The 14993-nt window shown below is 40.6% G+C and overlaps 1 protein-coding gene across 1 annotated transcript in view; it reads right to left on the bottom strand.

Moving 5' to 3' along the window:
- Positions 1-14993, bottom strand: part of b4galnt4a (beta-1,4-N-acetyl-galactosaminyl transferase 4a) — a 126393-nt gene that overhangs the window by 33620 nt on the left and 77780 nt on the right. The window contains exons 4-7 of the mRNA XM_041039399.1: positions 12678-12773; positions 11833-11923; positions 10465-10565; positions 1907-1974 (exon numbers count right to left, since the gene is read on the bottom strand). Of these exons, the coding sequence (XP_040895333.1) occupies positions 1907-1974; positions 10465-10565; positions 11833-11923; positions 12678-12773 (356 nt within the window). The remainder of the gene's footprint in view (positions 1-1906; positions 1975-10464; positions 10566-11832; positions 11924-12677; positions 12774-14993) is intronic.

Below are 14993 nucleotides of genomic sequence, written 5' to 3'. Positions count from 1 at the left end.
GTTTTATGCATCTCAATAATCCTTCTCAGAATGAAACATAATGATACACAAACATATGACGAGACCTTGACAGTCGGGTCAGGCTGAATTAACATCAATGTCAAATGAACACTGTAATCAAAACAAAGGGTGTATAGCATGTATAGTAAGCATGAGACACATTCATTGATTATGCTCCATCTCATTTGTTTTTCGTAGCTTGGACTTGAGGTGGGGTTGTGAAGGAAGGGTTGTGACAGGCCTCTGATCTGTATGTGTGTGTGTGTGTGTGTGTGTGAGTGAGTGAACTAGACCACTGAAGTCAGGACATTTTTGGGCACACCTCTCAAATGGCTCTTTGAGGGTTTAGACCTTGTTTTAGGGTTAGGGTTAGAATTGAGTTTAGGTTAGGAATGCATTATGTCAATGAGTGTCCTCACAAAGATACAAATACAAGTATGTGCGTGTGTGTGTGCTCTATTTCAGTAAAATGTACTGAAACTAATTTCAACAGGGGTTTCAAAGATGGTACTTAAATCAATTCAACTTAATATTCAACAAATTGTCTCTTCCCACTGCACTCCTACACTCATTGTTACCAAACAGAGAGGTCCATTTACACGCCTGCTCCACACATCTATTAATACTGCTGCTATCTGCTGCTGCTGCTGTTACCGCTGCATTGCACGCTGATTCATGAACAGTATCACTATTTATATGCTACATCAGGCTTTTGAACATATATTTCACCATCTAATATGCTGTCATATTTGTTATTGTCCTACAAATTTCTGTTTTCTGAATGAATTATTCTGAAGAACATTTAATTCAAACAAAATCCATTTTTGAGGCTTTTGTTTTACCCATATGAACAGTATGGTGTCATATAATGCACAAGAGTGGTTAGCTCATTGCCTGCACATGATTGTGTATTCACTGCAGTCATGTTGCAATATATATCAACATTATATTTTAATCCTTGTTAATATTAAAATTTTAATTTTAACCACAGCATCAAGCCCTAGAAAGCTGCTTTGACCAGGTGCATTTTCTACACTAAAAAACCTTGTTAGGAATGTTTCTGTCTGAAACTGACATTTGATCCATGATCCACAGTTTTTTAGCTGAAATTCTTTTGGAAAAGCCATAACTGTAAATACTCATTTAACATTAACAAAACACTTTTTTTTTCTTTTTCTTTGTTGTGTGTGTTCATCATCCAACTTGTACCATTTAGAAGTGCAAAAATATTCTGAACCTTCACTACAAACACCACCGGCAATGTGTGTGTGAATAATTTAAGGCAGCGCTCTACAGCAGTGTGTTTCATCCAATCAGCCAAATGTGGGAACCCAAAGGAATAGGAGCACCGTTCTCAGGATCTCTTCTCTTGCTGCATAATCGTATCAACTTAACAATGACTTTAGAAGCAAACTGGCTGCAGATCAGTGCTCCTATTAAAAGCTGCTTTTATGCAAGCAGCTCCCGGCAATTAGGGAGAGAGATGTGTTGAATTTGAGAGGACTCCATAGGTTAATACATTCTCATCTTACATTTAGAGAGAGAGAGGCCTTTCAACTCTCATGATCCGCCACACTCTGACACATGATGAGACCAATCTATATATGTTAATTCATACATACATGAATGTATGGACATGCACGTACAGATTTATGCCGAAGAGACCTGCTTTCCAGGGTCCAGTGAAAATATGAGTTCCCTCCTGCATGTGAGCAGTAAAAGCTTTTTAAGCAATGATATTGTAAAAGGGGCTGGTATAGGCAGCTAGTTAACACGTAAAGATACAGTTCACCAGTTAGAGCCACAAGACCAGTTCTGATCGGGGCCGTGCTTTGAAGTCAATACTGGGTTGAGAGTGAAATAACTGTGCCGTTAAGATATGTGTGTGGCTGTCACAGGTACTTACTGCACAGACTTGGAGGACTGGGACCTGAACTTGCTGAACTCGCCTGGAGCGGTCCACTCTGTCCCCAGCTGCAACACACAAGACGGGAGACACAGATCAGAGAGAGTGTGAGAGAAAGAGAAGGGCGAACAGAGAGAGAGAGTGCACAAGTGTGAGAGCAGGCGATAAGAACAGCATAAGAAATGTTGAGGTACACTGAAGGATATTTGTTTGAAACATCCTACTTTGAAATCAAGAGCCAAAAGAGGTAGCCCTATGATTTTTCGGCACCGACTATTTAGGCAGGGTGTTGTCTGTAAAGAAGGTGGACATCGTTAGCTCATTTTTAATTCAGAGATCAGACTGGTCGATTGAAAAGGGACGCTACAAGATCCTGATGACTTCCTGGTTATGGCAGCACAGCAAATGAAGAGTAATTGGGAAAACAAGATAATACTCCCCTAAGTAATAGGGAGAGTCAATCAGGAGGCAAGTTCTGATAAAGCAAAGTGAGCAAACAGACGAGAGCTAATGGCTATAAACAGAAAGAAAATGAGAAAGAGCTGTTCCCTGCCAATACTAACTCTAAGAAGCTGGCTCATCGGGAACCCCGGAGCTCCCGATTCAGCCCTGCAGTCGAATCAGTGCCCATTCATTTTCTCAGCAAGCTAACGCGACTAATTAGGGCCCCCTGCTGCTGCTGATCCATAATGAAAGAATAAGGCTAAGATCACAGTGGACATGCCTTTAATTGTTTGTGCTGGCCACATGTCTGGGTTTAAAACTGGTCAGAAAACACTGTGGCATGTGGTGATGACAGATCACAAGAGCCTTTCAGCTCGTAAATAGCTGCTGATCCTCACTCTGGGCACCACAATGTTTTCACAGAGGGCAGCACACACAGTAAGTCACACCTACAAGATAATGACACACACACATGCACACGTATGAAATAGAAATCTTTCAATGGCACCCCTGAGTGTATTTGCTGGCATGTGAAGAGAGCCACTATGGGAAAAAAAGGAAAGGAAAAACTCAAAAGCAGGCAGTAATGTCTGTCCAAAATCAACCAGGCCCCTGGCAGTGCTTAAGCCTTTGAGAGTCTCTGTGAAGCAGTTGGCTGGAAGAGGAGGAGGACACAATGTGTGCTACTGTGCCTTCGCTCTGAAGCCCACAGCATGCTGCTCCTGTAGCACATTTCCACACCAACAGTCTCTTCATGTATTCCTCCTCCTAGGATATTCATCATATATTCCTTCTGACTAGGAACTAAATCACTGGGAGAAAATACTTAAATGAAAACGTGAGAAAGGTTTTGTGTATTGAGCTCACTCAGCTCCCACAGTTTAATTTACTAAGTTTAAGCGGTGACACGATAAATAAGTGGAAGCAATATCTCCTCTTACATCTCAGAACAGCGTTCTTTTGCCTAAAGGATCTGATATTGGCAGTCTGCACTGCCAACCTGTAATTTACTGCCTTCTTGGGCCTGCAGAAATATTGTCTCTGGAAGCTAGGTTGACTACCAGCCACTGTGCCTATCAATTTTTGTGGCCACATCCCACTGATGAAAGCTGGAGCTTGTTGAGCAGAGTGGGTAGCAGCATGGCTCCTCTATGCAAACAGACGTTTGCATAGAGGAGCCATGAAAGGCCTTATACGGCTTTTTCCACATGTGCCATGGTACACCCCAAGACCCATAAACAATCAAATCATCCAATCCACTTCCAGACGACACAGGTTCAGTGGTGTTATTGCTACGTCAGCAGACAAACTTGTGTTAGCTACCCTAGCTGAAAAACAAACTCAGTGATGAGAAACTCAGTTTTGATGCTGCTATGCCAAAGTCTGGATTGTGAGTATTACATTCTACTCACAATATCTGTTTGCACATAAGATGAGTGTTAGGTGCAAAATTTGGCTACTGATAACTCTTAGCTCAGAAACCTTACATTCACTCACATGTGCATCACAATATTCCCCCGCTTTCTTTTGTATTGTCTACACTTCCCTTGTTAGGCTTGTTTAGAAGGATGTTTTACTGCACATGTCCTGTAACCCTTGTTTTCCACAAATGAAAACCATAAGTCATTTAACTCCTAGACTGCTTTAGGTTTTGATTATGTTTTGTTTTGTTCAGCTCATCCTGACTTGTGACAGGGGATTCTGCAGAAACTAGCTGTAGTAGAATCTCATTTAAACTTATCTCCCTCAAAAGAATCATTATTAAAATAAAATCTGTGCAATGTGCTGTTGGTTTCTTTAAAAAGCCACCCAACCTTCAGTGGAACTTAAATAACTCTGACAAATCATAGCTGAATGGAGAAGGCACCTCAGCAAACTTTAAAATTCTTCAAAGCAGAGGGACAAAAAAAAAAAAAAAAAGCTGTGACTTTAAACTTTGCACTGAATATAAATGGGGACTTGAAAACGCCATCTCTGTTCTTCCTGTACTTACATGTTGATATTCTCCCTGTGAGTAAACTGTTTTCTCCTGAAAGAGCTGTTGTTCACCAGATGAAAAAGAGAGTGATCACACAGCAAAGACTGCACTGTGAAAATATTCATGCTATCTTCTCCTGACTCCAAATACAGTAACGTTTTTTCAAATAACTGAAAAAAACTGTGTACAGGCATTAAACATGATGATGATTTCATTGGTTTCTGCAGTAAATGTAAATTCAAAAGAGAAGTGTGGAAACAAAAAGGAAAGTGGTCTCAACTCATTTTAAGAGTGACCATGAAGCATGACTTGAAATAACAATGCCTTTTCTACCGAGAAGTGAAACTGAACTGACCTCTAAACCCTGACTTTCTAATTTAAAAGGACATACAAATCAATCATGTTTCAAAATACATGTGGCATGATTTTGTGCAAACTTCTCTGATCTATGCAGTGGCTTATACCAGCACAATATGCTGCAGATGATGTAAGATTTTGCATTCATGGTTCTTGAACATTTCTTACACATCTATCCAATTCTTTCACTTGAATGTGTCAGTAATTAAAACAATCTCTGCTCCACAGGGTTTTGGATGATCTAGATTCTTTTGTGAGCAGCTGTAAAAAAAAATGTAAATTGAAGGCTTTAAAATATGTAGTTTTGCACAAAAGAGAAAAACATTAGTGTCAAGGAGCAAATTGTTTTTTTTTCTTCTCTTCCTTGTCAGATGGTTAATCAGCTGTACGTGAACAAAGGCAGTGATCAAAGACATTGTTACAAGGACAAAACCCTGCAGTACCTCAGCTCTGCAATGAAAGTGGCAGATGTTCTCCAAGGCACTCGTGCACATGCAGCACAGACAAGAGAAACACACACACACACACACACGCACACACACATACACACATACATACACACAGACATGATTTCCAACTGTATGATGAGTCACTCCTTATTGAGAGCAGCATTTTCTCACCAGAGTGGGCAGGAGGTAAATCAGAAGGCAAGCGGCCAGGTAGTCATGAGGGGCAACACATCGACAAACACACAAACTCTTCATATCACATTTTAAAACACATCTCTTCACTGACATACAGTCATATTTTGCTTCTCCTTTGGAAGTCTCCCACAAGGCAGGGAACCAGGGGGACTCAATTTCTTATACTTAGATTAGGCAGACAAATATCTCAAACATACACCAACCTTGCTCTAATGTAACCTCTTCCTTTTTTTTTTTCTTCCTTCGCTCTCACACAGACACAAACACACACATGCCGTGTCTCTGTGTGAACCTCACCCACATATGTGGGTACCTCGACAAAACTAATTTTCAGACAGCGACTGGCCTCTGCAACACTGAAAAGTGAAACAGAAAACAGGGTCAAGGAATATAAGAAATATGAGTGTGGAGTAGAGATATGGAGGCATTACTCCTCTTTCTATCAACTCTTTTTGTTCTGTACACTCTTTTTTTTCTTTCTCCATATGGGAGGAGAGAAGTAATAGAGAAACAGCTGACCTGTGATATAACTTCAGAGTGGTGTTTTCTTTATTTTATTCTGTCTCACCTTCAGTGTGGTTTTTCAATTAAACTTTGATCTTCAATTGAAGTTTTACCTGCTAGAAGGTACTGCACATACAGGCATGTCATGAGAAAAAAAGGTACTGAACTCATGATACTCATATGCACGTCAGCAGAAAATAGAAAAACATTTCAGGACAGAAAGTTTGAGTGTAACTAGAATGGTTTTCTAAAGGCCAGGTGATAAAAATAAAAGTATTTATAAGAAATAAAGCCTCAGACTGACTCAGTCTGCTCCAGTCTGTCGCTCCTCGTCTATGGAACTCTATACCATTAACTCTGCATCTGACCACAGCTGAAGACACTTTAAACTTTAAACAAGCTTGCTTATGTTATTTTAATGGTTTGTTTTTATGTTATTTTATTGGCTTGGTTTTACATTATTTTTAATATATGTTGTAATTATGTAGTGTTATTTTAAAATTCCTATTTTATCTCATGGCACTCTGCACTTTTGTTGTAAAGCCCTTTGTGATCTTTATCTGTGAAAAGTGCTATATAAATAAAGTTTACTTACTTACTTACTCACTCACTTACTCACTCACTCACTCCAGGAAAACATACTGACCTATGCTGCTGGTGTAACTGGAATCAACTTGACTCCAGTTAAACCAGCAGCATAGTGAGAGGCATAATCAACAACAGTCTTGGTATCTTCAAGTTGAATTGAATTAATGTAGGGTTTTGATTGGTGGTTTTCCCTCCTTCAGGGCAGTCAGCAATTTTCATTCATTATAGTTCGGCACAAAAAAAATCAACCAGCAGATACTTTCAACTGACGTGAGTCTGGTAATCCATCACAATTATTCTCATGTCTGTTTTTATTGTTGTCAAAGCTAAATTATCAATGGGTGGTTATACAGCTGTTAGCGTAGTTTGAGTCAAACGTTCTGCACAGACTAATGTAACTGCAACACGAATAAAATCAGACAAAGGCATGCTGCTCGCTGTGATGGATTGCCTGTCTCAAGCAAGTTTACAATTTTAATCTTGGGGGCATCCATTTTCTATTTATTATTTAGTTTTTATTTTCTGCTATTTATTCATTTTGGACAGATGCTGCTACCTGAACTCTATCTAGCAATAAACCAGAGTGGATTTTTTTATTATAATTATTTTTAACAGCAGACATTTTTACATGTCAGAGCAAGACAAGCACATTAACATTAATGATGGCTGTGTTCTATTCAAGCGTAAGCCACGACAGTGTGAAAGTGAAGAAACATGACCAGCACCAGGGACTGTGGAATTCAGCCATCATTCATTTTTATTATTTGTACCTGTGCTTTTCCTTCTGTGTCATGTCAAAATGTCTCCTGTGAAAAAGACATACAGAAATGTGATCTTTTCCATCGGTTGGCTATGATGACAAGAGCCACCAATATGGGAAAGTGGGTGTTTTTTTTTCACATGGTGGAACAAAACTCTTTAAGTATTAAGAAAAATTCAGTATGTGGATAACCTTATCCCTTTAGTGCCTTAATGTTCACTATAATAGTGAAATAGTACCACTGTGACAAAGTCTTGTCTGTATGTAATCAATATGAGCAGCTACTGCTCATATTGATTACATCGCTCTCATCCAGTTTCCTGTGCGTGTCTTTTTGTCTGCTTTATGAACCTGACAGAAGAAGCATCACAGTGCTTATGACACACATCAGTGCCTGCGCAAACAGACGTGTGCGCTACACCTGTGCACGAACACACACGCGTACTTTGTACTACTCTTAAGGCTCTCTCAATATCAGATGAGGTGTGGTGTGGTTCTGTGGGAAGCTCGGCGGGAGCTGTCTGGACATTCTGAGTGAAGGAAAATCTCATTACAGATTAGCTCTGGGCAAAAAAAATATGATTAATGCCAAGGCGGGACAATGGATGATCCTCACTCACATTAAGTACATTCGTATGCGCACAGATAATGTCCCAGCAGGACCGAGGAGAGTGTTCTTATTAGAAACCCCACCCCCCACCACACTGACGAGCTGGTACGTGCAAGGGAGTGAGCAGAGAAATTAGCTATGACTCAAGGTCAATTTTGTCTTTCTATAAGAACCAGGATTAAGGGACTTCTGTAGACAACTTTTCATAGTACATGTGTGTGTTTTTGTGTTTATGTGTGAGTGAAAGACATAAATGGACCTCCTAAGCTCATGTCATCACTTTGTTAAGGTGTCCTGGGGGGAATCAGGAGAAATCAGTCACAGTCAGGACATCATTCAAAAGCTAGCCACAAACTGCTGATGGGGGTCACTATGGAAACGCTTCAGCTCCCTGCTTCTCGTCCTGTCGCAGCTAAATGTCTCATGGCAGCACATTCCATATATGTGTGTGTGTGTGTGTGTGTGTGTGCAGCTGGTTCATTATTGAGGATGACAATGCTGTGACCTCTGACATGGAAAGGCATTGCTTTACAATACTATGTGTATATTTAGAGCAGTGACAGCCAGGAGCAAAGCTAAGAGAACTATACAAATAATCTGACACTCACAATGGGCATACTCTCCATCAATTACCAAAGTTTTATACTGTATATCACATTTTCTCTGCCTAACTTTCTTGCTAGCGAGGTTTCTACACAAACATTGCACCAAGGGGTCAAATTTGACTCATTGCTTATGAAAAAAAAAAAAAAACCCTCATCCTTAACTTCTCAGAATAAGTCCAGCACCTGCCAGAGCACAAAACACCATATTTATATGGGTATTTTCCCCCAAAAAATGGGATTTCCAGTTCTGAACCCCTAGGGATAAGAAAAACACACAAACTACAGAAAGCTCACTCAATTAAATGGTATCCCTCTCACACTCTCATTCAAGTCATCATTTCAGATGTTTTGAGGTTTAGGCCACAGGAAGACCGCTTTTTATTCAGCAACTGTTACATTATTAAAGGGATTCTTGCCTAATGCTGTGCATTTTGTAAAAAGTTGACACAGGCCTTTTCTCAATATCATTTTTTTCTTTCTTTTGTACAGAGACCACAATAAATGTGCCAGTTTGCATGTAACACAACTTACTACTGTAACAGATAGGTGGATATGGCACAATGTGTTCACTCAAATGTTACATAATGAATTTATTCATTTTAAATGGATATAATTACATGTTATTATCTAATGTGTATTAACAGCTACGAGTTATTGGAAGGATTTACACAGCATGAAAATTGTGATGAAAAGTTTTGGACCTCAGTAGCCTGAATAGTGTATATGAAACACTAATTGAAAACAATATGTAAACAATATCATCATCACTTGCCATAAGAAAAAAACATTCTTGTCAGACTTCATTTTTTTCCCCTCCAAACTGATCTAGACAAATGGGTCACATAATGAGGAACGGAGTCCAGAGTTAGATTTTTATCTGCGAAACAATATGTCTCTGATGGCAGAGAAGACAGCGAGGCCTGTCTGTCAGCCGGTGGCAGAATGAATGATCCCTGGCCATAGCACTGCTCCCCTGCCATTACCTAGATGATATTTCTCCACTGCTAAATGTCACATCAATATTCGCTGCCAGCTAATTAATCTCAGCTCCCATGGAACCTGGTGACATCTTCACATCCTGCTGGAATACAGATAGCTCCATAGCTGGACCTTTGCTCTTAACACATATTTGCCAAGAGCACTCATATGGTGCAGTTCAAACACTGTGCAACCTCATGCATCCTTCCCTTCTTAAATTTTTCAGAAGGTTTCACCGAGAAAACTTTATTAGTGAAGGCAATAGCAGAACAGCTTGACTTTTTATTCGATTGTGGGCAGAGGGTACGTCAAGGATAGAGGGAAAAGGAAAACAATTTTTCACAGGATGTTCTACAGGAGGGTTTAAGTCTCCTGTATTCTGAGCTGTGTGTTGGAGTTGAGTGATAGCTTGGGTGTTAGGATGGTGACATGAGGTGAGTGGGTGATTACTAAAGACGAACAAGGTCAGATCGCTCAGAGTCCCTCCTGTTGGTGTAAGGTTGAGCTCTGGCAGAATGAAAGGCTTATGTTGTTGACTGGGCAGGAGGACCCAATGTTCTTGCTAACAGCAGCTGTCTTAGCATGGATGTCAGATCATAGCAATATTAATCACTAAATTTCTAGAACAATACTCTCCCTTGTCCGATCTGTCATTATGAGGATGACTGTCGATGAAAGGAAGGAAATCCATTAGACACCACTTAGAGGTGAGTCACAATCAGTCTGAATATCATATCAGATCATAAAGTCACTATGCAGTCTAATGATAAGGCTTCCCTGCACATTTTGTACTGTGCAAGTGCTTTCCCAGAGGTATGTATTATACAAAGTGTTTTTCGCTATTTAAATCATGACATTGAGGAGTTCAAAACTATTTAGGCCCCAGGTGATTCAGTTTCTTCCTACAGTAAAAGCTTGTTGCTAAGCAATGTTAGTTTAAAACAGGGACTGTATTCATAGTCTTGGAAATGTGTACTTAGTGAATTTGCTGAGAATCACGAAGCATAAAAAATGCTGGGATCTTGTTGACTTTCAGTGGAGTGACTCCCTCTGGTTCAGATATTACACAAGAATGCGGCACAGCGCTTACCTGCCCTACATAGACCAGCAGTCTGGCGTTCAGAGGGCTTTCATCAGGACTCAGCCAGAGCTCGGAGTTATCATCAGACGATACTGAGAACTGGAAATCACCTAGAGGGGAAAAACATGATCAAAGTGTGTGTTAGTTGAAGTAGATATATATGATCCCAGATAAGTATAATCAGATAGTGCATGACTTCATAAAATAAATTCGCAAGTGTAAAAATTCGCCTAAAAATTGATGCCCAGACTACCTCTGGCAGTGGTCAGAGATGACACATTTGGCCACAGTGATATCAAAAGTGTTACTGCAGCTGCATTTCTAATTCAAATATAACAACTATGTGAATGCAAATGACCATTTGTGCACAAATATAAACCAGAAGGAGCATGGAAAGCATATAAGCAGCCAGTTAATTAAAGCCATACACTTTTATAAGTCAGGATACTTAAGGATTGTGAATAAGTTGTCAATTTTGTCTAATAAAACTATTAATAGCAGGAGCTGCATAAAGCTACTTTCCCCTAAGCACCTCTTTTCTGAGACACTTTCTATGCTGAGAAAAACAAGAAACAGTGCATGTCAGCATGACTTTTCAGTTGTTTGTCTTCCTTCTAAACACTGGGGTGAGAAAATCAGGATTTGTTGGCTGTGGCAAACAGCACTGTACAGTATATATTAGATAGAGTAGCAGAAAGACACATTTTAAACTACAAACAAAATCTAAATATTAGCTGGTTAAATCCAGGCATAATTCACATACGTAATACATTTGGATCTGTCTAAATCATAGTGATAAATGATAATTGATACACTCATGGCCTATGGATAATATGTGAGCCATGTGACATGGAGTTGTCTAGAGTTTTTGTTGCCTGCAATCTGGTAAACCTCCAAGCATTTCTACCTGGCTAACTCAGGTTCCTTAACAGTCAATCAATCTAGAATTGCATCGAAAAGGTTGTCTCTGGCAACGAGAGGTGAAGGGCACTTGTAGAGTCTGTGTCAGAATCCTGAAGACAGTATGACCTTTGAGTTATCAGCCAGAGAGAGCCACACTACCAGTGAAAGCTACATGAGAGAGTGAAATGAGCGATAATCTAATTAATAACTTCATATTCTGCAATTTGCGTAAGGGCACTTGGGTGTTAAGGCTTTTCAGTTCCCATAGCAACTGGGCTCGAGGGTAAGGCTATGAGATTTAGCTGTGAGATCTCTGGCATTCAGCCCCAATAAAAATGTGAATATCCACTACATTAGAGGCTCTGAACCATTTGGATTAAGAGGGCTGTGGAAATTGTCTACTCTTATAAAGGACACATGCTCCAAGGTCCTCAGCCTCAGAGGAGGGACCCGCTAATAAGATGAGCTAGTTACCGTCTCTGTAAGGGTGAAGGAAGCCAAATATTCTAAGGCCATAGTTCTTCCACTTCGGAGCCACTGCCAGCTTCTTCACTGTGGTTCTGGTCTGCAGAAAAAAACAGGACAAAAAAATCCAATCATCAGTTGCCGAATTAACAATTAGACGAAAAAAAGTTTTTTTTTTCTTTTTTTTTATGTGAGTGAAATTTATCAAGAAGTTCACAGTTAGCTAAACCCCTCCCCCAGCCACTGTCCAATCACAGCTTAGCAACCGTAACTAGGCACAGCACGACTATCAAACACTGGACTTCTACTCAAAGAGCAGTCAGAGCAGTGTGCACGGGGCTATACTCAATGTAAAAAGTGTTTGGAGTCAAAACCATACCCAAAAGCTTAAGTAATGGATTAAACTGTGTGTTTGTCTGCTATAATATAAAAGGTGCAAACATAAGCATGTCCTGCTAAAAACAAAAAAAAAAAAAAAAACCTTCATAATAGCACATCCACTATTTTCCCACCGTGTGGAGCCTGGTCCTGGATGCTACTGTAACAGCATGCAAGCTTAAGTTAGCAGCTCTGTCTTGTCCTTAATTAGATTTGAGGAAGTTTACACTCCAGCAACCCCAGCCACAAATTTGTTACCCCAGATAGTGTTCCATTTGCCAGACACATTGGTAAGTCCCAAATCTAAAAGCCAACTCTTAACGTCAAAACATACTGTTTTAAAAACACTCAGAGAGTAAGGTGCCAAATAGAAAACACGTCTCCTTTGCTTCAAGGTGAAGATGCTGGTTTTTAGGCCATAAAAACAGAAAACAGTAACAGACAGAAGGTCACTCTGTCTGCTCTGTATTACTTACATGAGGGTAGAGAGGGAAGTGCAGGTTCTTTCTGAGTTGAGCTATGGAGGAGCCACACCAGTCCTCAAACACATGCAGGTTGGCCTGGCCCTTATACTGCCAACACACAATCACACACAGAGAGGAATCAGGTTAGCGCACACAGCAACAACAGCATCACATTTGCTATTAAATGGGCACGACACGCTTCAGTACTACAGCAAGACTTCCATTTGCACTGGTTTCAGTCGATATATTTTTGTAGTGGAATGCATGTAATTTTTTGATGCCTTTCTACCGCACGGGGGAAATGAATTCTTGGTCAAACTTGTGACAGCAGGGTGAAGCTTCAAATGCTGTCACTGTCCTGAATAAGGGAAGGTGAGAGAGAGTTCATCATAAGTATCAGGGGGGAGTGTAAAGCGAGATTGTCTGGTGCAGTTTGTCAGAGCTCATCCCCCTGCCCATAGTCTGACATTTGTCTGAATTACACAGGGAAATCACAGGACACAGCAAGGACAGATGGTGAAACCAGTCAGCCTTGGGGTACAGCTTCCTGACACACACATAGACACACGCACACGGATCTTCTCATAAGAAGCTGACTCTAATAACTTGTGTGTCAAACTTACACTGCTTCAAAACTGAAGTGTTTTTTGTCACATACAACGTAAAGAAAAAATACTGCAATACATAGTGTCATTTTTCACACCCACAAACACTATCCACATACAAATCTACAGTTCAGAAAGCGAGATGCGCACCAGGGCGGTTGGTGTGATTTCCTCAACACGTTGCAGATATACAAGTTTTGCACGAGAGCAAGCAGGCGAGTGTAGAGATGCAACTTGAAGTGCTGATGCATGGTCACACATTTGCCAACGTGCACAGCACGGCTTTGTGTCAAGCCCGTAGAGGTTGTCTCAGTGATTTAACAACCTGCTAGCTCCAACTTTTCATAGTGGATGATCAACCAACTGTGCCAGCACACATTCACATACTGTATATGCCATCCTTTAATGTGTGACAGCAGTCCCAGCAGGCTGCCACTGTAATGCTGCCACAGATATTTAGAATATCACACAGAAGTTGAGCAGAAAGCTGGCTCTCACCAAATGACTACGAAACGGCACAGTGAGGTTCCCTGGTTGGATCAAAGCTAAAGCTGGCTTCACTGCTTTGGCCCCATTTCATTTGATGATGGTGGGCTTTCTGTGTGTAGATTAGCTGTTAGCTGTATAGTCAACAAGTGTGAGCTGTCAAATCAATCGATCAGGAGAGTGACCTCATGACAAAAAAACAAAAAAAACAAAAAAAAACCCCACACACACAAATCCCATTGCCCTTTCATCAGAGGGATTAAAGGGGTGAGGCAGGAAAAAACCTTTTATAGTAAACAGCACCCTGCCTGCTAGCTACTTCTCCAGCCTCCACATCTACATTTAAAGGAGAAAGATGTTGACGGAAGGTGTGATGCTCCTTCAGCATCACACAGGCATTCTAACAGATGGCCTGACCTGAAGTGGTCATTTTCATTTCTCTCCCGGCTCTGTACGGTCAACTAAGTGCCCTGCATGCTGACAGCAGCGTGGCAATTACAGCTCATGCATTAACCATGAGATATTTTTGTTGTGCAAACATGTCAGTCCAAAACAGTGGGACTACAGATTTTACTTCTCAGATTTTTATGTGCCTGTTTTTGATTTTTTTTTTTTTTTTTTTTATGAGCTCTCTGTGGAACAACTAATGCTAATGAAAGACGGAAAGGGACAGACAGGGATTTTGTAGGGTCGACAGAATCAAATCAGAAAAAAGCAAAAGTCGGAAGGATGAATGAGTGTCTGATGTTTAAAAACAGAGTGGTGGTGGTGGGGGGCATAGCGAGGTTAGAAGGATTTAGCAGACGGGACTAGTCCCTGTGTAAATATGCCTTATGTAAAGCTTTTAATAGATTTCCTGTGGGTTTTAAAAGCAAACCTTTTTTTCGGCCTGGCCCCCTCCTCACCCCGCCTCTTGTCAAACAGCAATGAGCAGGCAGCTTTAAAAGTCTCTAATTATTCACACACACATATCCCTGTGTAGCCCTGGAGAGGCCACAGGGTGTAAAGTCGGCTTTCTGCCGGGGGCACTTGAGTATAATTGGCTCTATTTTGTGGGTGACAGCAATGTGAGAGGTCTGTCTGTGCTCTGGCCTTAACAGGATGTTGGATATAGTATGGGGCAAGATGGAAGTTACGTTTTTCTTCACCTCCTCTAACTTAAACTCACCCTCTCTTATCCCTTTGCTTCCCTGACTCTGCTAATCTGCCTTTGCTTTATGTCATGTGGCTTTTTCCC

The sequence above is a fragment of the Toxotes jaculatrix genome, chromosome 5 (assembly GCF_017976425.1).
Source record: "Toxotes jaculatrix isolate fToxJac2 chromosome 5, fToxJac2.pri, whole genome shotgun sequence".
NCBI classification, from domain to species: Eukaryota; Metazoa; Chordata; class Actinopteri; family Toxotidae; genus Toxotes; species Toxotes jaculatrix.
The sequence above is the reverse complement of the archived record's forward strand: the minus strand, read 5'-3'. Positions and strand labels throughout refer to the sequence as shown.